Source organism: Puma concolor, chromosome A2 (assembly GCF_028749965.1).
Source record: "Puma concolor isolate L17-30 chromosome A2, mPumCon1.1.hap2, whole genome shotgun sequence".
In the NCBI taxonomy this organism is placed as follows: domain Eukaryota; kingdom Metazoa; phylum Chordata; class Mammalia; order Carnivora; family Felidae; genus Puma; species Puma concolor.
In genome coordinates, this window is record NC_141668.1 from 92545084 (window position 1) to 92572026 (window position 26943).

General features: G+C 42.2%; 1 protein-coding gene and 1 long non-coding RNA gene across 5 annotated transcripts in view; one reads left to right on the forward strand and one right to left on the reverse strand.

The window, feature by feature from the left end:
- LOC147583325 (uncharacterized) overlaps positions 1-26943 on the reverse strand; it is a 172536-nt gene that overhangs the window by 36987 nt on the left and 108606 nt on the right. For both annotated transcript variants that reach the window (XR_015248092.1, XR_015248093.1), the window contains 3 exons: positions 24269-24392; positions 9144-9342; positions 4502-4693 (listed from right to left, as the gene is read on the reverse strand). This is a non-coding gene — a long non-coding RNA (uncharacterized LOC147583325). The remainder of the gene's footprint in view (positions 1-4501; positions 4694-9143; positions 9343-24268; positions 24393-26943) is intronic.
- Positions 945-26943, forward strand: part of PIK3CG (phosphatidylinositol-4,5-bisphosphate 3-kinase catalytic subunit gamma) — a 34059-nt gene continuing 8060 nt past the window's right edge. Inside the window, exons 1-10 of one of the 3 annotated variants that reach the window (XM_025929471.2) lie at positions 945-1083; positions 3220-5226; positions 8874-8939; positions 9045-9270; positions 11040-11143; positions 15419-15565; positions 17359-17449; positions 18717-18847; positions 19830-19941; positions 21405-21562. In XM_025929471.2, the coding sequence (XP_025785256.1) occupies positions 3232-5226; positions 8874-8939; positions 9045-9270; positions 11040-11143; positions 15419-15565; positions 17359-17449; positions 18717-18847; positions 19830-19941; positions 21405-21562 (3030 nt within the window). In that variant the 5' untranslated portion in view covers positions 945-1083; positions 3220-3231. Of the gene's footprint in view, positions 1084-1113; positions 1279-1306; positions 1462-3219; positions 5227-8873; positions 8940-9044; positions 9271-11039; positions 11144-15418; positions 15566-17358; positions 17450-18716; positions 18848-19829; positions 19942-21404; positions 21563-26943 lie in introns of those variants that run through there. The other 2 variants (XM_086696937.1, XM_086696938.1) reach the window with 2 other exon arrangements.

The following is a 26943-nucleotide window of genomic DNA, read 5'->3' on the forward strand; positions in this document are numbered from 1 at the left end:
GAGGGGACAGAGGATCTGATGCAGACTCTGTGCTGACTGCAGGGAGCCCAACATGGGCTGAAACTCACAAACCATGAAATAATGAGCTGAGCTGAAGTCAAACACTTAACCTACTAGACCACACAGGTGCCCCTAGTATGGCTTTTCTATGTATTCTGTACTCCCATGGGACTCAGGAGCCCTCTCTTAGTGACTGTCTATCTGATGGGATGACAGTGCTCAGCTCCCCAATTTTCCCATGACACCAAGAAACCTTTTATTTTGTCTGCAGCCAATCATGGCTCATAGTAAGTCTCCCTCTACAACACACATGGACACATGCGTGCACACGCGCACACACACAACAGTAATATTTTGGACCCTGAATGCTCTGAAAATATACAGAAATGTCTCACCAAGGTAAGGAGGCAAGCTCCCAGACCTTGTCTTTGAAAATATTCAGCTTGTGTAACTCAGGCCCCTGGATCACTAGGTTTCTCTCCCCCATTCCTCAGTTACAGCATATGAACAAGAGTTCATTTGAGTTCCTGCAAAGAAAATTTAATTAAGTGAGCTTTGCAGGACTAATGAGTTTAATTTAACTCTTAAAAATCTGCCTACCAGGCTGTTTCTCTAATATTGTGGCTGTTAGGCCTTTTCTTCTAAGAACTATCTAGAAAGAGTATTTATGTCTCATGTGTTTATGTCTTGTGAATGTGTATTTTAATTTGTTTCAGTCTCTCCCATTTAAAAAAAATTAGTTCAAAGAATAGAATATATATGTGTGTGTGTGTGTGTATATATATATATATATATATATATATATATATATATATATGGTAAACATTTTTCACTCCTGTGTTTCACTCTGTGCTATAACAGGAAATGCATTTCTGACACTTTTAAAATGAGCAATCACACGTATAATCAACTTGGTTAAAACTTCCTTCCTGGTAACTGCAACACTTCCTCTGCATCTGGATACGAAGGGAGACCCAGAAAAGCGGAAGAGTTTAGAGGCACACTGGGTAGATTCGAATTTGTTTTGTTTTCAAAAATTAAACAAATGATCCTTCAGCATCATCACCTCCGCTGCTTTATCAGGTATTACTTCCTTCTATTTTTTTGCCCTTTGTTGGGTCTGACTCGGAATAGTGACACTTCCGTCTGGGGTAGAATATTTTTATCTGGAACGGTTGTCGGTTCTTGAGATGATACTACCACTGAATGCCTCCGTTTCATTGTCTGGCCAGACCTATACGTGTGGATATCCATAAGGTTCCGGCCATAGCTTTGCAGGTGCATCTGTCCTTTTTGTTTGTTTGTTTTTGTTTGGGAGGAAGAGGGAGGGCACAGGAGCTTGTGCCAGCCGGGTTTTACGTTCTCACAAGTGCATGCTTAGCGATTATTGTGCTTAACAGTGTTTCTGATGTCTTCTCATAAGAGGAGAAAGCTTCATAGCCTCAGCCATGAAGGAAAGCAGTGAGTATTTAGCCAGCCTTTTTTTCCTCTGTGTCTTGTATCTTGTAAGACTGTTTGGTAGCACTGAGGCAGAAGTTATTGCTGTGTATTTGTATTTTGCCTCAATATGGAACTATTTTGTTTCAGTTTGTTGTCAATATAAATATATCTTGTGGTTCTCTTCTTTGGTTGTTATTCTACAATGTAGCAACAGACCAAACAGTGAATTAAAAGCTACAAGAGATAGCCCTCTGGAACAGTTGCTTTCTGTATTTGCTGAAGATAACTTCATAATATTTTAAGAGAGGGACTATTGACTTTATAAGTCAGCTTAAAAGTCAAGATTTGAAACTTGTCTTTCTTATCTTTGAATCAAACTCTCCTTTTTGGTATATATCAAATGGTCCACTATGAAGGAAATAAGTAGTTATGAGTCTCACTAACATTAGTCATTTAAGAGAGTAAATGACAATTTTGGAAACAATTTTTGTTTCAGTATTTGATTCTTATGTGGAACATATCTTACAACCTAGGGATACTAGATATTAAAATCGTAACACCTTGTTTGTATTTCAATTTTAATATTTCAATCATTATTTGAAGTGTTTCCTATTGCATTCTGTCACACTTATACTGAAATGCTTTGTGTGGAGTAGGTACTTACTAAAGACTTGAGGAAAGTGAATTGATGAGAATCAGTTTGTGAATTCTCATTATAGAGATGAAAATAGGAGAGCAAAAAGGAAGTTAAGTGATCGATTGGGGTCCAAATAACAGGTCACTGGAGTCCAGAAATCCACCCTCCCATCTGGTGGCTTCTCCACTATCTAATGCAGGGGCAGATGGAATGAATTGGTACAAAGTTAAAAATACCTGATTGTTCATGCTAGAAGAGTACAGCCTTGGGTGACTCCCCTAAGATACTGCTTTAATGTAACGATGACAGCCAGAATGACTACCCATTTCGTGATTCAAAAATTCAAGTATCTGCAAAAGTTCTTGCTTGCGACTTCACCAATTCTGATGTTTTTGAATATTATCAATGAAATTACTACCTTTCCTAACTAGAAAGAAAAAAAAAAAAAAGAAAGAAAGAAAAGAAAAAGACAGACAGGAAGTTGACTAGGGAGGAGATACCTGATCCAGACAGTTTGAAAGTCGAGAATGTGAAGCGTGGTTGGGCGAGGTATCTCGGTCCCAGAGAGAAGTGTAAGAATGAACAAAGATGAAACAGGTTGAGGGCGTGTTGTCACAGTGTGGGGTTTCAGCATCTCACGCTGCACCTTGAAAATTAGAACTTGATCATTTAACTGGATGATTTTATTCATCTATCCATTTCAGTATGCTTAAGAACAACGCTTACCACCTTGAGCCATTATAAAGTGTCAGGGACTGTGATGGATGAGTGCTTCACATCTCTCTCTCTCTCTCTCTCCTTAATTAAAGTTTCAAACATAAGGTACCTGATTGATGAACCCCCATGTACCTATCGCCCATGCCGAACAAGCATATTACCTTTTTTAATCCTCCCCTCCACCCTCTGAGGTATCACTAAACCCATCTTACAGGTGGGAAACAGGATCAGAGATTCTCTAACTAGCTCAAGTCACCCTGATACTAAGTGGTGGGACCAGCATTCCTGGGCCCCACTTCCAAAACCCCTGTATCTTCGGGCGCACATCACTGCCTTCCTCTACCTTCTCCTTCTGCCACCTCGTCGAAGAGTGTTAACAGAAAGTGCCTGTCCCGTGACTAAGCCCTCTGTGTCTCCACTCCCAGGTCGCGCAGGGCATGGAGTTGGACAACTATGAACAGCCCGTGGTTCTGAGAGAGGACAACCGCCGCCGGCGCCGGAGGATGAAGCCGCGCAGCACCACGGCCAGCCTGTCCTCCATGGAGCTCATCCCCATCGAGTTCGTGCTGCCCACCAGCCAGCGCAACAGCAAGACCCCCGAGACGGCGCTGCTGCACGTGGCCGGCCACGGCAACGTGGAGCAGATGAAGGCCCAGGTGTGGCTGCGCGCGCTGGAGACTAGCGTGGCGACCGACTTCTACCGCCGGCTCGGCCCGGACCACTTCCTCCTGCTCTACCAGAAGAAGGGCCAGTGGTACGAGATCTATGACAAGTACCAGGTGGTGCAGACCCTGGACTGCCTGCGCTACTGGCAGGTGCTGCACAGGAGCCCGGGCCAGATCCACTTGGTGCAGCGGCGCGCGCCCTCGGACGAGACGCTGGCCTTCCAGCGGCAGCTCACCGCCCTGATCGGCTACGACGTCACCGACGTCAGCAACGTGCACGATAACGAGCTCGAGTTCACGCGCCGCCGCCTGGTCACCCCGCGCATGGTCGAGGTGGCCGGCCGCGACCCTAAGCTCTACGCCATGCACCCGTGGGTGACATCGAAGCCCCTCCCAGAGTATCTGTTGAAGAAGATCACCAACAACTGCATCTTCATCGTCATTCACCGCAGCACCACCAGCCAGACCATCAAGGTCTCGGCCGATGACACCCCAGGCGCCATCCTCCAGAGCTTCTTCACCAAGATGGCCAAGAAGAAGTCTCTGATGGATATCCCCGAAAGCCAGAGCGAACAGGATTTTGTGCTGCGCGTCTGCGGCCGGGATGAGTACCTAGTGGGTGAAACGCCCATCAAAAACTTTCAGTGGGTGAGGCAATGCCTCAAGAATGGAGAAGAGATTCACCTGGTGCTTGACACGCCTCCAGACCCAGCCCTGGACGAGGTGAGGAAAGAAGAGTGGCCACTGGTGGATGACTGCACGGGAGTCACTGGCTACCATGAGCAGCTGACCATCCACGGGAAGGACCACGAGAGTGTGTTCACCGTGTCCCTGTGGGACTGCGACCGGAAGTTCAGGGTCAAAATCAGAGGCATTGATATCCCCGTCCTGCCCCGGAATGCTGACCTCACGGTTTTTGTGGAGGCAAACATCCAGCATGGGCAGCAAGTCCTTTGCCAAAGGAGAACCAGCCCCAAACCCTTCACAGAGGAGGTGCTCTGGAATGTGTGGCTCGAGTTCAGTATCAAAATAAAAGACTTACCCAGAGGGGCTCTACTCAACCTCCAGATCTACTGCAGCAAAGCTCCAGTGCTGGCTGGCAAGACCTCTGCAGAGACTCCCAGTTCTGAGTCTAAAGGCAAAACTCAGCTCCTCTATTACGTGAACTTGCTGCTGATAGACCACCGATTCCTCCTGCGCCACGGGGAGTATGTGCTCCACATGTGGCAGATATCTGGGAAGGGAGAAGACCAAGGGAGCTTCAATGCTGACAAGCTCACGTCTGCGACAAACCCAGACAAGGAGAACTCAATGTCCATCTCCATTCTTCTGGACAATTACTGTCACCCAATAGCCTTGCCTAAGCATCGCCCCACCCCTGACCCCGAAGGGGACCGGGTTCGAGCAGAAATGCCCAACCAGCTTCGGAAGCAACTGGAAGCAATCATAGCCACTGATCCACTTAACCCTCTCACAGCAGAGGACAAAGAATTGCTCTGGCATTTTAGATATGAAAGCCTTAAGCATCCAAAGGCATATCCTAAGCTGTTTAGCTCCGTAAAATGGGGACAGCAAGAAATTGTAGCCAAAACGTACCAATTGTTAGCCAGACGGGAGGTCTGGGATCAAAGTGCTTTGGATGTGGGGTTAACAATGCAACTCCTGGACTGCAATTTTTCGGATGAAAATGTAAGAGCCATTGCAGTGCAGAAACTGGAGAGCTTGGAGGACGATGATGTTCTGCATTACCTCCTACAGCTGGTCCAGGTAGGGATTCTGGTGTTCTCAAGGGAGCACTCTTCTCAAAGAGTTTATTTGCATGTGCACAGGCACCCCATTCAGTTGTTACCAAATGCCCTTTGCCCATATAGCGTCACAGTCAGTCAATGGAGATCTGATGAAGCCACTTCAAACAGTAGTAAACTGTTCCATTTACTTTTTTTACTGTCTTTGAGGCATTGCCAACAATCATTTTGAGGACATAGTATTTTGCTTTTTAGGAAAACTGGCCCTATAGGAGTAGCTTGTTCTCATTTACTATATTAGTGACAGATGCGATTAGTGGAATGCTCCCTTGTACCAAGGCTCTGAGGCTGCAAGTGATTTGCATGCGTTTCGTGTATTATCACACTGAACTCTCCAAACAACTATGATGGAGGTCAAATTAACATTTGCATTATATATATATGGAAACCAAGGCTTAGAGAGTCTAAGTAATGTGCTCAAGGTCACATACTTTTAAAAAATCACACCAGAAATCAAACCCAGGCAGATTGCCTCCAGGCCCTGCTCTTTTCTCTGCCTCCAATTTCCTGCATCAATCCAGGGTGAGGGGGGTACCTGGGTGTATCAGTTGGTTAAGCGTCCGAATTTGGCTCAGGTCATGATCTCGGGGTTCGTGAGTTTAAGCCCTGTGTCCGGCTCTCTGCTGACAGCTCAGAGCCAGGAGCCTGCTTTGGATTCTGTGTCTCCCTCTCTCTCTGTTCCTCCTCTGCTCTCTCACACACACTCTCTCTCTCTCTCTCAAAAATAAACATTAAAAATTAAAAAAAAAAAAAATCCGGGGTCAGGATAGTGTGTCCCAGAGAGAAAAGCTCACCCTCTTTGATCACGCTTATCATAATTCATAGAATAACATCTATCTGGGTGGGACCTCAAAAGCCCCTCTCTCCAGACAGGTCTGGTATAGGATTTCCACTCCTGTTCTCACACCTTTCCAAGTAGTCCAGAAGGACTAAGTGATTTGCCTAAGGTTTACCTAGGAAGTTGAAGAAAAAAGGAGGCACAGTTCTGCACACCAGAGCACTTCTGAGACCGTATTGTGCTGTTTAACAAGGAAGAGGAAATAAAGGAATTGGAACAGAATGCTATTTTAGAGTGCAGACATGTCCCTCCATTAATTCAACAACATGTACTGTGCACTTCTGGATGCTAGAGAGATCAGTGATCACAACAGAGCCTGTCTCTGTCCCCCTATAGCTTGTGATGTCGTGGGGGAAGACTGACATTAAATGCATTAAATGCATACACATACAAACAGATATTTCATAACAAATTGTGCAAGTGCTCTGGGGGAGATCTGCAGGGTATTATGACAAAATAGGCAGGGGTCCTGGAGATACTTAATTTAGATTGAGGAAACCAGGGACAGTTCTGAATAAGTGATGTTTGACCTGATCTCTTTATTTATTTTTTAATTTTTTTAAATGCTTATTTATTTTTGAGCGGGAGACAGACAGAGCATGAGCATGGGAGGGACAGAGACACACACACAGAATTAGAAGCAGGCTACAGGCTCCGAGCTGTCAGCACAGAGCCTGATGCGGGGCTCAAACTCACGAACCATGAGGTCATGACCTGAGCCAAAGTCGGATGCTTAACTCACTGGGCCACCTAGGCACCCCTGACCTGAGCTCTTGAGGATTAGCCACTCTTAGTGTTAGACACTAAACTCTGTAATCATTATTTGTAGTTAGAGGAAGGCCCTGGAGTTTTCTGAGCATTTTGAATATTCTCAACTTTAACTCTGAATCTTTGCCTTCTCATTAAGCAGATACTTGAAACATTACACCTGACCTTTGCCTTCCTCTGTTAAATGTATCTAATAGTTTTCTCTGCCCACTAGTTCAGATAGTGACATAAGACAAATGAAAATGAATGAAAATTAATTCACTAATGAATTATTTTTCATTGTCATTTTCACAAGTAAATTTTGCAGAATTGGAAAATGAATCGTGTTCTTCTTGGAAATGTTTTAAATGAAAGAGGTCAATAAGTAATATTAACATTGAATTTGTGGTCATAAATTTGAAAAAGAGTAGTCATTTGTAAAACTATTTGAGACATTTTCAGATATGGCTGAATGACTCATTCCTGATTAAAATGGTCTCCTAGTTGAGATCTGCATTGTGTTTACAGAAGTGAAACACGAATAAGGTTGAAACGACTCACGTTTGAACTGGAAACTTAGAAAAACAATTCTGAAGTCTGTACCAGTGGCCAAATAAACCACATTCTCAGAATTCAGACCTTAACGGCAGCTACAGGCACCTACCGGCCCACAGCCATGAAAAGCATCTTTGAGGAGCGCCTGAGTGGCTCAGTCAGTTGAGCGTCCAACTTTGGCTCAGGTCATGATCTCATAATCGTGGGTTCAAGCCCCACATTGGGCTCTGTGCTGACAGCTCAGAACCTGGAGCCTGCTTCAGATTCTGTGTCTGCCTCTCTCTTTCTGCCCCTCTCCTGCTCACACTCTGTCTCTCTCTCTCTCTCTCCCCCAAGAATGAATAAACATTAAAAAAAATTTTTTTTAAAAGAAAAGAAAGCATCTTTGGAAGCATGTCAATATTGATCATTTCCAAACTGGAAAACCAGAGTAAGAACTGGAAATTGTACCAAGAACCACACAGGCCCTAAAAGATAAAGTGGAATGGGAATTTCTCTTGTTCCTTGGGGGAAAAAAAAAAGGTAGACCATTTCTTTCTATCTGTAAAGAAAATACTGAGATATTTCATTTTAAGCCTCTCTTTATGCACACACACGATATCAGCCTATAAATCTATCTACACATCTGTTAACAATTTAAACTATATTTGTTAGTCTTGCCATAAAATTGTGAACTATTGCAGACTTACTGTAAATACTAAGAATGGTATAACAAATGTTCCTATACCCACCATTCTAAATTATTTTTTTATATTTTATTGGTGATTTTCTTCAGTCATAGAGCTGTCTGCCATGCAGGTCAATACCTCTATAACAGCCAAGTGATACAAAAACTACAAACCCTAGGAAGCACATAAAATCAGAGACTTTTCAGAAAAAACTCTCTGTATACACTGCTGCATAGCAGAGGGTAGTGATCACTCTGTGTGGATGGATTCAGGCCTGCTGTTTACTTGGAGTAAGAGCCCATGAGGTAGCGTGGTGACCTGCCAGCGAGATGCGAAACAAACATCTTGAGCTGAAGGGAAGCTATAGAATTTTTACGATCTTCACCTCTAACATATTTTTCTTGTTATATGTTGCGTCTCCACTGTGCGTTTTCTTTCCAACAACCTCTTTTACATTCCTCTTTTAAGGATGTGTTACAGTCATCCCCATATTTCCCCTCTATCCTTCCAATAAGTCAAGTAAGCCCTTAATGGGAGCCAAAGCCTAACCTTTGATGGTAGCAAAAGAACATAACTGGAGTCAAGAGTTCTGGTTTCTAATCCCAGCCCCTAAGCAAGTGGCTCATTCTGACCCAAAGTGTCCTCAAAAAGAAAGGGTTGAGTGAAGTGACTGGTAAGATTGTCATCAGCCTAGCCAGAAAAGACCCAGTAAGGCAGAGCGCTTTTCCTCCATTTCCTTTTTCCCCTGATTAACCAACACAGAAGTGCAGTCCTACAAATGCCCCTGTGTTCTTCCTTTAGGCTGTGAAATTTGAACCCTATCATGACAGCGCCCTCGCCAGATTTCTGCTGAAGCGTGGCTTACGAGTAAGTACTTCCACTTTGAGAATAGTGTGACCTTTTAAAAGTTAGCGAGAACTGACTGATAGAGCATTAGTCACAACTGTTCACCCTTCTTGTTCCCATCTTCAGAACAAAAGAATTGGTCACTTCTTGTTTTGGTTTTTGAGAAGCGAGATAGCACAGTCCAGACACTACCAGCAGAGGTTTGCAGTCATCCTAGAAGCCTACCTGAGGGGCTGTGGCACAGCCATGCTGCATGACTTCACCGACCAAGTGCAAGTGATCGAGATGCTACAGAAGGTCACCCTTGATATTAAATCGCTCTCTGCTGAAAAGTATGATGTCAGTTCCCAAGGTATGGTGCCTCTATTTCCAATGCCATTATCCCTGCGATTCTCCTTCCTTCGGGGAGGCGGGCTGTACCTTCCTAAAGGAAGCCAAGAACACATTTTTCAATCTTCCATCTTTGTGGAGTAAGCAAATTTAAAGTCCTCCTTTTACAAGTTCGTATTTTTTAAAACTATGGATATATGCTAATGATGAATTTATAATAGATGTTGAACTCTTTGAAAAATTTAAAAAGCATGCAGATGTAAGGTGTATATTTAAGAACAATTGCAGGCCTGAAACTAATATTATACTGTATGCTAACTCACTGGAATCTCAATTAAAAACTTGAAACTAAAAAAACAAAAACAAAAGCAAACCAAAAAAACAGAACAGTTGCACACACATGAAGATTAGTTATTTGCAAATATTTACTTTTTTCCTTCCTTTCAATATATGTGTTTAATTTTCAAATTTTCAGTCTTTTAAAGAAATGAATTGGGGTGCCAGGGTGGCTCAATTGGTTAAGTGTCCAACTTCAGCTCAGGTCATGATCTCACATCACAGTTCGTGAGTTTGAGGCCCATGTCGGGCTCTGTGCTGACAGCTCAGAGCCTGGAGCCTGCTTCAGATTCTGTGTCTCCCTCTCTCTCTGCCCCTCCCCCACTCACACTCTGTCTCACTCTCTCTCAGAAAATAAGTAAACATTAAAAAAAATTTAAAAAAAGAAATGAATTATTGAGAAGCTTTTTAAATTTGTGTATATATATTTATATATGTCAGTATACTTCTATTTTTTATATATATTTATATAGAGATCAGCATAATTATACACAGACATATATACCTCCTCTCTGATGTCATTTCCAATATGATCTTATCCCTAATAAATCCTGTCCCTGCCCCTAGGAAAATTAATCACTCTTTCTCTGTATTCCCCTAGGCTTGGGTTGATACTATATTAAAATATAGTCATTGACACATCTTTCTGGTCTGGTAAACTGCATGAGCCTTGCAACTAGGGGATATTTTTTATTCATTTTTATATACATAGACCCAGCACTATGGCTCATAATGGACACATATACTAACATAGTCAGCTAGTATTTTGAATATTCTGAATTTCCACTTTTCCCCTTGAATTCTTTTCCAATACACCAATAATGTTCTCTCCAAAAAAATAATCATGGTCATAATCATCTTACTTTTATTTTCATTGTAAGTAAGAAAGGGAAACACTTGTACCGGCCTCTAGTATGTTATCCAGGAAGAAATTTTTAACCTATATATTTTGTCTTAGAATTTAGAATTCTAAAGAACTCTTGAGTTTGAGGCTATCACACTGTCTCCACATAACCTGACTTCTTCTTCTGAAAAGAATTTATAGAACCCTAACTGAATTGCATTTAATATGGTCCTTGAATGTCTGTTCCCCAAACCAAATGGCAGTTCAAAGTTTCACATCTTGGGAAGAGAACAACAGTATATATTCCTTAGCATTACCTTCAGAATATCCTTCCCTACCTGATTGTCTTGGCCTCCCATATCTTTACTCGCATGCTTCTATCCACTGCTGTAGTATTGTGTACATGGTTGTATTGCTCACAGTAAACCTGACTTATCTCGCCACGTCTTATGGTTAGTTCCTCAAAGACAGAAACCTACACCCTTTGCTCCCACTCCACACCAGACCAAATGTATAGAATGTTATGAATAGACGTGGCCTCAGGAAATGCTATAGATAATGCCGGTGATTATTTGAACTCATGTAACTTTGTGCACTTCTGACAATTACAGTTATTTCACAACTTAAGCAAAAACTTGAAAACCTGCAGAATTCGAATCTCCCAAAAAGCTTTAGAGTCCCATATGATCCTGGACTGAAGGCCGGAGCACTAGTGGTAGGTATCACCTCGATGTCCCCAAGTGGTCTTTATGTCTTGTAACTGTCTGTGCACGCTTCACAGGGCCTTGTGGGTAAAAGCTAATGTTTCTGTAGAGACAGAGAAGCTGGAAAGTCCCTGGACGGGCTTCTGTCAAGCCTTTCTCTAACCACTAGCTCCTCAAAGCCTCAAAACCAGGCAGTCTCCCATCCATTTTGTTTTAAATCAGCTTTCTTAAGGAATCATTTACATATAATAAATTTTGTTTGTTTTAAGTGGGCAGTGCAATGAGTTTTGACAAACGTATGCAATCATATAACCACTGCCATTGTAACCAGGATACAGAACACTTCCATAGAGACGTTATAGGGAAGGTTCTTTCATGTTCCCTTGCAGAGCTAGCCCTTTCCTCCTTCCATCCCCTATCCTGAACAACTGATCTGCTTCTGTCATGTCATTTTCTAGAATTTCATCAAGTGGAATCATACAGTATGTAGTTTTTGTATCTGGATCCTTTTACTTAGCATGGTGCTTTTAAGATCCATCCACATTGCTGTGTGTGCCATCTGTTCCTTTTTATGACTGAGTAGTAGTCCCCTGTGTGGATATACTATGCTTTATTTTCCATTCACCTTTTGAGTAAATATTTAGCAGTGAGATAGTTGAGTCATGGTACGTGTGTGTTTAATTTTATAAGATACTGCTGAACTATTTTTCCAAAGTGTGTAACATTGTGTATTCCCACCATCAATGTACATGAGTTCCCACTGTTCCACATCTTTGCCAATACTAATTATCACCAATCTTTTTAATTTTAGCCATTCCAATGGTGAAGTGGCATCTCAATGTTGCATTTCTGTAATGATGTTGAGTATCTTCTCATGTGCTTATTTTCCATCTTCTATTGAGAAGTTTCTGTTCACATCTTTCATTCATGTTTAATATGGGTTGCCTTCTTGTTTTTGAGTTGTTTATATATTCTAGATACAAATCCTTTATCAGGTATACGTTTTACAAATTCCAGTCTGTGGCTTACCTTTTCATTTTCTTAGTAGTATATTTCAGAGAGCAGAAGGGTTTTTAAATTTTTATTAAGTCCAATTCATCACCTTTTGTATAGTTTGCTTTTGTGTATCCTAAGAAACATTTGTGGGGCGCCTAGGTGGCTCAGTCGGTTGGGCGTCCAACTTTGCTCAGATGATCTCACAGCTCATGGGTTCAAGCCCCATGTCGGGCTCTGTGCTGACAGCTCAGAGCCTGGAGCCTGCTTCAGATTCTGTGTCTCCCTCTCTCTCTGCCCTTCCCCCACTCACACTCTGTCTCTCTCTTTCTCTGTCTCAAAAATAAATAAACATTAAAAAAATTTTTTTAAATAAACATTTGCCTAATCCAATAATACTCAACCTGGAGAGACACCCCCAACACACACACACACACACACACACACCAGGGAACATTTGGTAATGTCTAGAGGTATTTTTTACTGTTACAACTGGGAAAATTCTACTGGCATCTAGTGAGTAGAGACCAGGGATGCTGCTAAACATCCTACATTGCACAGGACAGCCCCCCAACAACAATGAATAATCTAGCCCAAAATGTCAACAGTGCCAATGTTGAGAACGACTGCCTAATTCAATGTGACAAATATTTTTTCCTGGAAGTTTCATAGTTTTCACTCTTACATTTCAGCCTTTGATCCAGCTTGGAGTTAATTTTTGGGTATGATGGAAAGTAAAGATCAGGTGTGGTTTTTTTGGTATTGAATAGCCAACTTTCCTGGCACCATCTGTTGAAATACCTCAGCGCTTTTGTCAAATATCAACTGCCCGTATATGTGTGGGTCCATATCTAGATTCTCTAGTTCACTTCATTGATCTAAATATCTGTTACCTAGTGCTCACTTCGGCAGCACATATACTAAATATCTGTTACCTCATGCTCTTGGTTACACTCAGATAATACACCACTTCACGTGTGCGTAAGAATCTTACAACAGTATACTTCCATTAACTTCTTCCCGACCTTTATGCTATTTTTGTCATGCTTTTACCTCCTACATATGTTATAAACCCAATAATAATTATTATTATTGCCTTAAATAGTTAAAAATAGATTTAGCAGACTTAATAGATTAAACTTACATATGTAAATGTATATATATATATATATATATATTATATATAAATATAAATATATATATCTATATAAATATGTCATATAGATATAGACATAGATATAGATATAGATATAGATATAGATATAGATATAGATATAGATATAGATATATAGATATATAGATTTGACCACACATTTACCACATTTTGGGACTCTTTTTTTTTTTTTTAATTTTTTTTTAACGTTTATTTATTTTTGAGACAGAGAGAGACAAAGCATGAATGGGGGAGGGTCAGAGAGAGGGAGACACAGAATCTGAAACAGGCTCCAGGCTCTGAGCTGTCAGCACAGAGCCTGACGCAGGGCTCGAACTCACGGACCGCGAGATCATGACCTGAGCTGGAGTCGGCCGCTTAACCGACTGAGCCACCCAGGCGCCCCCTCTTTATTTCTTTGTAAAGGTTTGTGTTTCCATCTGGCATCATTTTCCTTCAGCCTTAAAAATTTCTTATAGTGCAAGTCTTCTGGCAAGAAATTCTTCCAGCTTTTGTTTGTCTGAAAACCTCTTTATTCCACCTTCGTTTTTGAAAGATGATTTCCCTGAATATAGAATTCTAGGTTGGCTTTTTTTCCTCCCTTTCAGCAGCTTTTTCTTTGGGTTTGCATATTTTCTGTAAGTTTCCTGTCATTCTTACCTCTGATTTCTGTATGTGTCTTTCTTCCCCAGGCTACTTTTAAGATTTTCTTTTTGGTACCATGGTCTTCAGCAATTTGATTAGGATCAGCCTTGGTATAGTTTTCTTTATGTTTCATTTCCTAGGGTATGTTGAGCTTAGATAAACAGCATAGTTGCTCTGTAGTAATGGGCACATGGGAGTACCAGAGCCCTGTAGGAGTGAGGCATGCAGAGGACAGGATCTGTCATTGCCTCTTGAACACCTCCACCGACTCATAGGGTTCCTCGGAATACAGTTTGAGAATCCTTGCTTTTAAGTGTTATAACATTTGCAGATTTGGTAAGAACGCTTTCTGTATTTTTACCCAAATCATTGAACATCATCTTCCAACTAGGACTTTGTTTTTTGTTTTTTCAATTTAAACCCAAGTTAATTAACATATGTGTAATAATGGTTTCAGGAATAGAATTTAGTGATTCATCACTTACATATAACACCCCGTGCTCATCCCAACAAGTGCCCTCCTTAATGCCCATCACCCATTTAGCCCATCCCCCCACCCACCTCCCCTCCAGCAACCCTGTTTATTCTCTGTATTTAAGAGTCTCTTGCGGTTTCCCTCCCTCTCTGTTTTTATCTTATTTTTCCTTCCCTTCTCCTATGTTCATCCGTTGTGTTTCTTAAATTCCACATATGAGTGAAATCATATGATATTTGTCTTTCTCTGACTTCTTTCCCTTAGCATAATGCATTCTAGTTCCATCCACATTGTGGCAAATGGCAAGATTTCATTCTTTTTGATTACCAAGTAATATTCCATTATATATAAATCCCACATCTTCTTTATCCATTCAAAAGTCAATGGCTCTTTCCATACTGTGGCTATTGTCAACAGTGCTGCTACAAACATTGGGGTGCATGTGCCCCTACAAATCAGCAATTTTTTATCCCTTGGATAAATACCTAATAGTGTAATTGCTGGGTCGTAGGGTAGCTCTATTTTTAGTTTTTTGAGGAAACTTCACCCTATTTTCCAGAGTGGCTATACCAGTTTCCATTCCTATCAACAATGCAAAGTGTTTCCCTTTCTCCACATCCTTGCCAACATCTGTTGTTTCTTGAGTTGTTCATTTTAGCCATCCTGACAGGGGTGTGAGGTGGTATCTCATTGTGGTTTTGATTTGCATTTCCCTAATGATGAGTGATGTTGAGCACCTTTTCATGTGTCTGTTAGCCATCTGGATGTCTTCTTTGGTAAAGTGTCTGTTCATGTCTTCTGCCCATTTCTTCACTGGATTCCTTGTTTTTGGGATGTTGAGTTTGATAAATTCTTTATAGATTTTAGATACTAATCCTTTATCTGATAGGTATTTGCAAATATCTTCTCTTCCAACTAGGACTTTGTACTGGTTGTTTATAATAATATTTTGCAAGAGGATTTACACGTCCACGATATGTGTTCATTATATGTAGGAAACATGTGACTATTTCCTTACAGATTGAAAAATGTAAAGTGATGGCCTCCAAGAAAAAGCCCCTATGGCTTGAGTTTAAATGTGCTGACCCTACAGCCCTATCGAATGAAACGATTGGCATTATCTTTAAACATGGTGATGATCTGCGCCAAGACATGCTGATTTTACAGGTATGCTACCATTAAGGGATTTTTTTTGTTCAATTACCTGAAAAAAGAATTCTGTATTTGATCTAAAAAATGCCTGCTACTGATTTTATTCCCATTCTCCTATTTTGTCCATGTACAATGATCGAAGATTTTGTAACAGAGAGTTGGCACTGGGGGAACATGGCTGTGGGCCATTAGATATGTGATCTAGTGAGCATCCCAATGTTGTCTATTCCTGAGAAGAAGCATATCCAACTTTCCCATATAGCCAAATATGTCTCCCTCACCTAACCTCTTTTATACATCCCATTCCTAGTGTAGTAACATAAAATATAGACGTATGTACCCCCCTGGCATCCACTTTATTCATATTTATAGACATATCTGTGCACCCACAAGTGCTCTCCTTATATACTTCACTTTGATCTACATCCACATCCACAAACTCAAGGGAATGATTTGATAGGAAGGAGACAGAAGAATGACACATAAGTGACTGAAGAAATCGTGCAGTTAAGTAACAAGCATGAATAAGTTACTAGACCAGAAGGTGGACAGTAATCAATGTTAATCATTTTGCATATTTTCTAACATTTCTGGATCAACTTTAGCTTTGCAAACCTGGAAAGTAATCTTCTCCATAGTCCACCGTTGTAGAAGTAACACAATTCCTTTTTTTTAAAAAATTTTTTTTTTTTAACGTTTTTTATTTTTGGGACAGAGAGAGACAGAGCATGAACGGGGGAGGGGCAGAGAGAGAGGGAGACACAGAATCGGAAACAGGCTCCAGGCTCTGAGCCATCAGCCCAGAGCCTGACGCGGGGCTCGAACTCACGGACCGCGAGATCGTGACCTGGCTGAAGTCGGACGCTTAACCGACTGCGCCACCCAGGCGCCCCGAAGTAACACAATTCCTAATACTTAATGTGGTTTATTTAAAATAAGCAAACCTCATTGATTTAAATGTAGCCTATTAAAAAATTGGTCATGTTTTCAATTCTCTCTGTGTGTTTCTGCTTGTACTTGTTTCTAATATGGAAACAATAATACCTCTTGCTCTCTTTTCAAGAATACTATGTGTATTGTCCCGGAAGTATTAAAAGAAAGAAAGAAAAAGAAATCCTTCAAACCTTTTGAAGGTTTGCTGCCTTTCAAATAAATCCATAGAATCTTCTTATTCTTGGCAGACAAACTCTTCAGAAACAAAGCATCACTGTGTTCCTCTCCTTTTGAGGGGAACTTTGCACTTGCCCTTTATGTACTTGTTTCCCTGCTGAGGCACACTGCTTGGCAGGTGAGGGCAAGTTAGGTGAGGTCTTGAAGCCTTAGTCTCTTCATGTGCAGAATGGGAATATTAATCATATTCATATTATAGGGTAAATGCAAAAGATTAACACAAAACAGCACTTGGTAAATTAGCAAGCATTCTCATCAGTGCTAGTGTTGCCTTGGTTTAGCCCCAGAGTGCCTTATGGATAAAAATTTCTAAGAATGGTAGGGGAGAACACTTTGTTGTGATGGTAAAATATACATAAGTGGAGTGGAACATTTGAATGCTGAAACACCACTGCAACATCTCCCCACACGAACTCCACGTATCCTCTTCCCCAGGGTCCATCTCAGGGACCAAAATTAACAGGCTCCCAGGGAAGGGGAACTTTAGAGCACCAGGTTGATAAATATAGTTGTGACTTACAGATTTTATGCTGACATATATTTTGTGTTACCAGACACAAAATACATGTTGTTTTTTTAAGGGAGAAGAAAAATTATTAAACCAATGTAATGGAAACGTTTTTGTGTTTGATGTCTAGATTCTACGAATCATGGAATCCATTTGGGAGACTGAATCTCTGGATCTGTGCCTCCTGCCATATGGTTGCATTTCAACTGGTGACAAAATAGGTATGTGATTACCTCAGGAGATGAATATACCACTCAGCTCGTTCTAAAAGATCGTAAGTCCTTTTTTTAAAAATGTCTAGTTATTTTTGAGAGAGACAGAAACAGAGAGAGACAGAGAATAAGCGGGGGGGGGGGCGGGGTGGGTGGGGTGGGTAGAGAGAATGGGAGACACAGAATCCAAAGCAGGCTCCAGGCTCTGAGCTGTCAGCACAGAGCCCAACGCAGGGCTCAAACCCACAAACCGCAAGATCATGACCTGAGCTGAAGTTGGATGCTCAACTGACTGAGCCACCCAGGCACCCCCCTAAGCTGAGCATCTGACTTTTGATTTCAGCCAGGTCATGATCCCAGGGTCAGGGATCGAGCCCCACATGGGGGCTCTGAGCTGAGTGTGGAGCCTGCTTAAGATTCTCTCCCTCTCTCTCTCTCTTTCTCTCTCTTCCCCCCCGTCCCTACCCCGCTTGTGCACACATACTCTCCCTCTCTCTCAAATAAAAAAATATTGAAAAATAAAATAAGGGATCATAAGTCCTTTAGCGTAGGCATTTAATAAGTGAAAAATTACAATCATAATCCAAATAGAAAAGGAAGAAAATGTTCCAAGGTTGGTGAATGTGACTCTTGATTTAATATGGATCTGTTGAAAATACATGAATGTGTGATTTAAATCCCTGTGACTATACATGGAAATGATTTTCATAAGAACTTGTTCCCTCCTCTTTACTTCTCCACCTCTAAACTGTAACTCGTTTCACTGCACATAAAACCTCTCTCTCACAAATAACGTTTAAAAATAGACGCAAAGATCTGTCACTTATTTTAATATCTTAGAATTCACATTATTGAAACTATTACATACTCTACTCTTAGGTGCTTTTACAGACATTTAACATTTTTGTTTCAAGCAGACATATTTTTATTCAAGTTTCCAATCCGAGAACTGTACAAAACCACTTCCATTTGACCCTGTGATTAAAAAAGGAAAAGGCACCGTTTGCCAAGCACATATGCTCAGCACATAAGTGCTTTTACTTATTGCCTTTGAAAGCCAACCTTTCCTCTTTTCATTCAGGGACTGAAAGCATGTCCCACAAAACTTCTGCATCCTCCTCCTTTTCTTTCTCTCTCTCCTAAGAAAACCAAACCAGGGAAACAGCCGCCTGGTTGAAAAGCCCTCTGCCCTCCTGTCAACAGAGACCCAGCCATTCCTCCTCTGGGTCAGGCCCCAGGCCCCAGTGTCCATCAGCCTCTGTGCATCTTCTCATAGGAATGATCGAGATCGTGAAAGAGGCCACGACAATTGCCAAAATTCAGCAAAGCACCGTGGGCAACACGGGCGCGTTTAAAGATGAAGTCCTGAATCACTGGCTCAAAGAGAAATGCCCTATTGAAGAAAAGGTGAGCTCCAGCTTTTCCCGCACTCTGAAGGCTCCTTATGAGCTGTCATTCATGTAGCAATAATGGGTTTGCATTTTCAAAGGATCTACCGATGTCGTGCCTCCTGAGGTTTGGCAAAATACTTGTGAGGCCGTGGGGGTTTTAAGTGCCTTCCCGTGTGACACAGCATATCTGTGTAAGACGGAAGCTCTCAGTTCAGAATGCCAGTGAGCATTTGTTTGTCCTTTGACTATCAGGCATGCTTTGCATAAAATTTGGTTCTATGAAATAACTTGGTGGGCATTTTTTACAACCACCTCCTTTTGATGTTCGGCAGAAAAATCTAGTTACCGTGGATAGGTCCTTTCCTACCTGGGAGATGCCACATATCCTCCAAAGTAATTTCTGATGTACCTCTGCACTCTGAATGGTAAATTAGAGAGCCTGAAAACATCAGTTTCACCATCCTTGCGAAGTACACATGCTGAATCCTTCACAAGCTGCGTGGTTAGGCTGGCTGTTTGGCTGCTGTTTCAAGTTCTGCGGTACAGGATTACCACTTCTCATTTGCATGGTTAGCAGCCCTTTGGGTAGGAAATATAATTAGCAGCATTTATTAGTCTGTTATATGTGTGGATTTGTGAACCCATGCATACGTGAAGTGGTCATAAGCAAAACATATGTTCTCCACTGAAGGAGAAATTATAGGTTCTGTAGCATTGGCAAACGATGGCATGGAGAGGAAATGAACCCTTTGATTAAATTACCATTGCTCTTTGACTCTCGTTTCCTCCATGTGCTATTGTGAGTCACTGAATCTTCGCCTAGAATGTAAGGAGAGCAAGGAGAAAGTTGGCATGTAGCAGATAGGATGTTAATGAAATCAGGTGCCATGAACTTGAAACTGGTTCCCAGAATAGTACCTTTTTGGAAGTCGTTTATAACAGATCCACACGGCTCTTTGTAGCTAGAACACAACTAATGTTCAGATGTGTCTAATTAGTTTCAGGCAGCAGTGGAGAGATTTGTTTATTCCTGTGCTGGCTACTGTGTGGCTACCTTTGTTCTTGGAATAGGCGACAGGCACAACGACAATATTATGATCACAGAGACAGGTGAGTTTATTTATTATAATTTGTTTTTACAGTGGTAAAACATACAGGACATAAAATTTACCAACCATATCAACCAGTTTTAAGTGTGTAGTTAAGTAGCATTAAACACATTCACCCTGTGAGGCCCCGGGGTGGCTCAGTCTGTTAAGTGACAGGTGTCGGCTCATGATCTCACAGTTGTGTGGATTCAAGCCCCACATTGGGCTCTCAGCCTGGAGCCTGCTTTGAATCCTCTGTCTCCCTCTCTCTGCCCTTTCCCCACTCATGCATGTGTGTGTGTGTGTGTTCTCTCTCTCTTTCAAAAATAAACATTAAAAATTTTTTTAATACATTCACATTACTGTGCAACCATCACCATCATCCCCCAGAACTTTCTCATCTTCCCCAACTTAAACACTGGCCCCACTGAACTGGTACTAACTCCCCATTTCCCCTATCCCTCAGCAGAGAGTAATATTTAAGGAGTTTAAGGTTGGAGTACACATCTAGAAGTCATTACTATGTAGGAATATAGATGTTGCGATCACCCCAGAGAGGAAGAAGATACCAGAAATGAGACCTAAGAAGGAAAAGCGATTAGCTAGAAAGATAAGTAGGGGCATATCCCAGAAGCTGGTGAAGGAGGGTGTGATCGATAGTGTCAGATGTTACACGGAAGCAACAAAAAGAACTCCCAGACATCCTTAAATCTGAGATGCTCTGCCTTCCTAACCTACCTCGTGTCACGAGTTCACTGACCACTCTGACCATGGTCAGTATCGGCTGCCGTGCCATGAAAAGTATCTCTAAGAAATTTGGACCAGTTTAAAAGTAGGATCCAGAAAAAGCACCATATTGAGGTAAACTGCTTACTCTCTGTGAGAATCAAAAGACATCACGTATTTATGGACCATACGTATGATACAGGCTATCTAAACAAGAAGAGATGATGGTAATCATGGTAGCAACAGCGACAGTGGTAGAAACTGACTCAAAGGAGATTCACAGTGATGTATTTCTATGGTGCTACTCAAAAGGAAAAGGTGAATGCCTTCCCCCACCCCCCATCCCCCACCCCCACCAAGCAGAGCAAACCATCAGTCTATCCTGAGTCATATAAAGGGCATAAGAGAGTCTCAGGCAAAATGATGACAGATTAGCCAGAGAGTTCTGACTTCTATTTCTAAGAATAATTCTCAGACGAGACGAGAATTTTTTTTTAATGGCATTTGGCTGTCATCTGAAGAACACCAGAAGGATATCAAAAACACACTTGGTTCAAAGAGTGCTTTGTGGTTACTACCATACACACCTGCTAAGCCGAAAAATATCACAAGCTGATAAAACAGTGTAAAAATAGCTCTCTCGCCCAAGATAGCTCATTTTCAGGCAACTTAAAAAATATCTCAGGAAATAAACAAACCAGAGTGTTGTTACAAGTGCTTATGCCCGCGTAATGATGTCAGACATTTTCTTCTCTTAAGGAAATCTATTTCATATTGACTTTGGACACATTCTTGGGAATTACAAAAGTTTTCTGGGCATCAATAAAGAGAGAGTGCCGTTTGTACTAACCCCAGACTTCCTGTTTGTGATGGGAACTTCTGGAAAGAAGACAAGCCTGCACTTCCAGAAATTTCAGGTAACTGGCCTCCCTCTTCATTGCCTCTGCCTCCTCCCAGAGTACCAATCAGATAGTGCCTTCAGAGCACAGCAGCCTTCCCCCTCACTCCACGTTAAGGCTTCTCTGCTTCTGCCTACCCTCCCTCCCCTCTGTTCCCTCCATTCCATCCCTGAGTACAAAACGTGGTTTCCCATCTAAAACCAACCAGGAAGCGAGAGAGAGCATTCCGTAATCAAATAGAGAGCAAATAGAGAATGCCAGGATGGCACTGTGCCCAAAAGGGGCTTTCAGGAGGAGCGTCTGGTAAGCAGGTTTAGCCTTTGAATATTTATCAATTCAAGACTGTCTGGAAGATCCAAATTCCACATGTATTTTTTCAGGACTCTCAAACAATTGTGAGCTTCTGATTTTTGCTGCAGGTGTGCGTTTATCAGGTTACTACAGAGGGAATTCTGGCCGCACCACTGTATGTAGTCCCCTTTCGGTGAAGGACAGTCTCTTCCCTCACTTGATCCTGTCAACTCCACTGCGGGTTGTACAGAAAAGCTCAGGCCTGTCCTGCTCACCTGTAAACAAGCTCCTGCATGGATCACCCCATCTCCTTGGAAGTGTTCACATCCTGCTTTCTTTGTCACTCCTTCCTGGTCTCCATCCACTTTTGACTATCAAATATTTCAAAAACGCAAGGAGTAAAATTTTCACGCTTGCAAATTTAATAACTGTGAAGGAACAGACCTTGAAATTACTACGTAATGACTACATAAAATACCTATTTATAGCCCACACAGACACGAAACAGATCAGTAGAGGCAAAGAGGGATTCCTTTATATGCACAGGCGCCTTGGGTCACCTTTAAAGAGTGCCCCCGCCCCCTGCCTTCCCCACTTTAAGCCTGTCTTAAACCCAGTGTGGCTTGCAATTAGGTCAGGAACAAGCCTTTTTTCAGAGTCTCTTCTTGAGTTCCCTGTTATCCTTGGGACATGGCCTGGGCCTTGAAATTGCGTGGAACAGGAACTAGGATGTATGTATTGTTTTGAAACCTGCCTGTTCTTGTTTGTTCTCCCGGCTGATTTCGATTTGATTACAGGACTTACCCGTCCTCCAGCCCCCACAGTTCTAGGAGCCTTGTCAGAGAAACTGAGATCTTTGGGGCCAGATGGTCTTAGGATTTTTTAGTGTGTGTTTCTGGGTAAACTCAACTGGGTTTCAGACTATTTCCAGGGATTTGACACATTTCAGTCCTGTTTTTCTTTAAAGTTAAAAATCACATATGTTGACAACTTCCTGGAACAGAAAAATGGTTCCAAAAATAATAATAATAACCTGGAAGAATTTTACCATTTAAAGAAGTGGGGGACACTCAATTCTCCTGCAGAGGAGGGGGTTCATCTACCTAGCTTCAAGCACAGCGGCAATCCTGCCACCCGGAGAGGCAGGCGCAAAGGCATCTGCCCTCGCTGGCAGGCTCTCCTGCTTTCTGTGCCTTCTCTTCCTTTTTGTCAGCATCGCTCCCCAGAATGACCACCCAGAGCACCCATGCCACCCCTAAAATCCCAGCGGCACTTCTTCCTGTAATCTTCTTTGTTGTTAAGTTTCAAAATATTCTTTAATGAAAAGATTTGGGATGTGGGAGGCCAAGGAGAGGTTGCTCCCGGCCCCAGGCAGCTTCCACTCCAAGCATGAAACCTTTGCAAGGCGCCTTTGTGCCAACCTCTTGGTCTGGGGCCAGTTCTCCGTCCCTGTGACCAAAGCTGCTTTCTTAAAATCACTAAAACCTCTTTTTTTTTAAGGGATTTTTAAAGGGATTATTTGAATGAAATGTGTAGAATGCTTCCCCCAGTGCCTAGACCACAGCAAGGGTCTTCCAACTTTGAAAACTTTTAAGTTGAGAAGCCCTCTTAGAAATGAGATCTCAAGTCCAATGGCAACATATGAAACACAAGAAAGTAGTAGCATTGTTCTGGTTAAAGAGCACGCGGGGGTCCAAGCTCTGCCTGCTTGCCCCCACCCCCCAACATGCGCCCTTGTCTGCCCCCACCCCCCACCGGACAACAGGAAAAACAGTGGACATATATACATCTATGTGTACAATTATACAGACACAGGCTTTCTAAAGTTTCCAGCTTGATAAAGATGAGCAGCAGGTTTTTCGTCATTTGACTCAGACCTTGTGACAATTTTTTTTTTTAAACACACTACTAAGCCTTCCGGATGTTTTTCTGTTTTTTAGTTTTATGTTCCCTTTTTGAGATGACATCCTTCAGGCTCTGGGAGTACATCTCTAAACCCTCTAAATAGCAACGCAGGATCATGTATACTAAAACTGCCACTTTTAGGTAGGCTGGGAAATGTTGTATATATTTACATTTTGAATCAAAGGCGTCCTCATTTCCAGTGAACCGCTAATTTTGAATGGGAAGGTTATTTAATGCATGCAGCACATTTAAATAACCTGTTAGGGAGGGTGGATAAAAGCTGACCCACTTTTTGTTAAGGGTGAGGTGAGCCTTCCCCACAAAGATTTAAAAATATATCTAGCTCTTGGATGGTGGATAGAAGGCCAGAAAATGAAAGAGGAAGGCACTGTTTTATCCCACCCCTTTCTTTTTTCCAAACTACTCAGTTTAGCCCCGGACCATATTAATAAATTGTTTCTAGAATAGGGCAGACTTCGGGAGCAAGCTGTAATCGGACAAAAAGACATAAAACCAAGGCGTACTTACTACTTGAGTCCAGGAATATCTGTTAGCCTGCGGAGCACGGTCCTATACACCAGGTGCTAAACATGTACATTTCAGTGGTGACGATGTTGATAAATACATTCTCTTTTGACAACTCTCTCCCTTACTGAAGAGTGAAAAGAGAAAACAATATTTTACCCCAATAATTTATTTTAGAACCACTTTGCTTTAAATGTCACTAAACGGTTTTGGAACATAGATTACATGCAAATACATTTATATCATTAGCAAGTGAAATTTGCCTTCCTCTTTATTTTTATATAGGAATGTGGGGGCTTCGTTTCTAATTTTAAAAGTAGTAAGTGTTTCTTTTTAAAAAGCCAACAAAATATTTAAAATATCAGAAGGATATTAAGAACCCATTATCCCGCCTTCCAGAAATAACACTGTCAACATTTTAGCGTTTTTCCTTCATTCTATTATTTGGTATTATACAAGGTTGTAAATTAACCAGAATTTGGTTAAAGACGGAACTTTACAGATACAGTGTGACTCCCTATAAACTGTTCAGTGGCTTCTCACCTCACTTTGAATAAAATCTAACTAAGCTTTCCCTACAAGGCTCTCCCCCACAGTCTCTCATTTGGTCAAGGTCACAGTGGCTTTCCTCCACATCCTCCCCATTCCTGCCTTCTCCCTAGAACACCCTCAGATCTCAGCCTCAATGTCATTCCTCAGAGCAGACCCCCAATGAGGTCCCTCGAGTTATCCTTTGCCTCAGCCCCTGCATGTTGCCTTCACAGCACCTATGACAGCATATCATTATATGTATGAGTCTGTGCAGCAGGACCACCCCTGACCTGACTCCCTCATCAGGCACCTGAGACCTAGTGAGCGCTCAGTGGTTATTTGCTGAGTGGAGGAGAGAAGGTGGGGGCGGCGGGGGAGGGGGACAGTCTGGAATTGGTTAGTGGCTGGATGAGGCCAGGCGACCTCCTTGGATTTCCTCCTTCTCCATAATACGTTGTATTCTGTGAGTTTATGAAATACCAACTCAGGCATAGATTGACAAGCTCCTGCCACACATATGTTAATAAGCCTTCAAGATACAGGTTAAATATCTACACATCAGAAGAGGAAGTAATCCTAGTTATGAAATCTGATGTGTTTTTTTAAATGTTTATTTGTTTTGAGAGAGAGAATGTGTGCTAGCTGGAGAGAGGCAGAGAGAAAGAGAGAGAGAAACTTAAGCAGGCTCCACGCAGTGCAGAGCCTGACATGGGGCTCAATCTCACAATGATGAGATCACTACCTGAGCCAAAATCAAGGAGTCAGACTCTTAACCAAATGAGTCACCCAGGCGCCCATGAAATCTAACATTTTATTAAATTATACAAAAATGTGGGGCGCCTGGGTGGGTGGCTCAGTTGGCTGGGCATCCAACTTTGGCTTAGGTCATGATCTCACAGCTTGTGGGTTTGAACCCTGCGTCAGGCTCTGGGCTGACGGCTCAGAGCCTGGAACCTGCTTCAGATTCTGTGTCTCCCTCTCCCTCTGCCCTTCCCCCACTCACGCTCTGTCTCTCTCTGTCTCAAAAATAAGTAAGTGTTACAAAAAATTTTTTTTAATTATACAAAAATGTAAGTGTCACATGGTGCCTGTTTACATTTTTGTGGAGAGTTCCTTAACAATATAAATATACATATTTTTCCCCGATTGGATCAGTAGCTCATGCCAAGAGAACAGGACACACAGTATATACCTATAGTGTACTTTCAATATGGAACAGTTTCCAAGGAGTGTGAACAACTTGGCCTAGTATATAAACAACTATTTTGAAGATGTTCTTTGGACACAGGCACTAAGCAAATGTATGTTCAATACAGCTGAAGAAACCAGGGGAGCCCAATAACACCTTCACAGGTGCATCGACATAAAGCAGGCGGCTTGATGAGCATACGTAAAAGGAAGGCATTTGCCCCTAGATGTCACTCTTAAGAAACATTTTATAGGAGAGTAGTCTGGGACCTATTCGTTGTGTTATTTTAGTCTCGGGTGCAGCTTTATCAGGCCCTGCCTGGTGCCCACCGCTGGCGGAGCTGTCCCCACCCGAGGGCGTACCCCAGAGCCTTCACCTGCAGGCTCAGCCCTGTGCCCAGTCTCCATGCAGTGTCCTGACCTGGGCTGTTAGGAAACCTTTATTCAAAGTCTATCTCTGCTGCCATCTTGCTCTCATCTTGGATCCCAGAGTCTTTTAACTACTTCTGCCTCAGTTAATACACCTCTAGGACTGGGGTCCTGCTCCCTCCTGCCACTTGCCTTGTTGGAAATGCAAGTACTCCCTCCACAGGGACCTCCCGGGCCACAGGGACCTGACCATCTGACCACTTCTGAGGACTGTGGTCCCCTCCCCATTATTTCCCATCCCTGTTCTCTGACTGCCCTTGTGTGGTAACCCTGCACTGGTCTACACCAGTAGCTATCTATACTTGTAACCTTCCAGGCTGGGCTTTCTCAGCCTCCTGCTCCATCCTGTTATAGTCCCCAGGCCCTGTTCTTCCATATCCAAGATAGCATACCATTTCAACACACACTTCTTAACTACCCGCTACATTTCAGGCCTGTGCCAGGCCCAGAGAAGGCCCAAGACTTGCTGTGTAGCAAGGCAAGATGTCTTTACAGTTGAATAGCCTTCCAATATGACTTGTTCACAGATT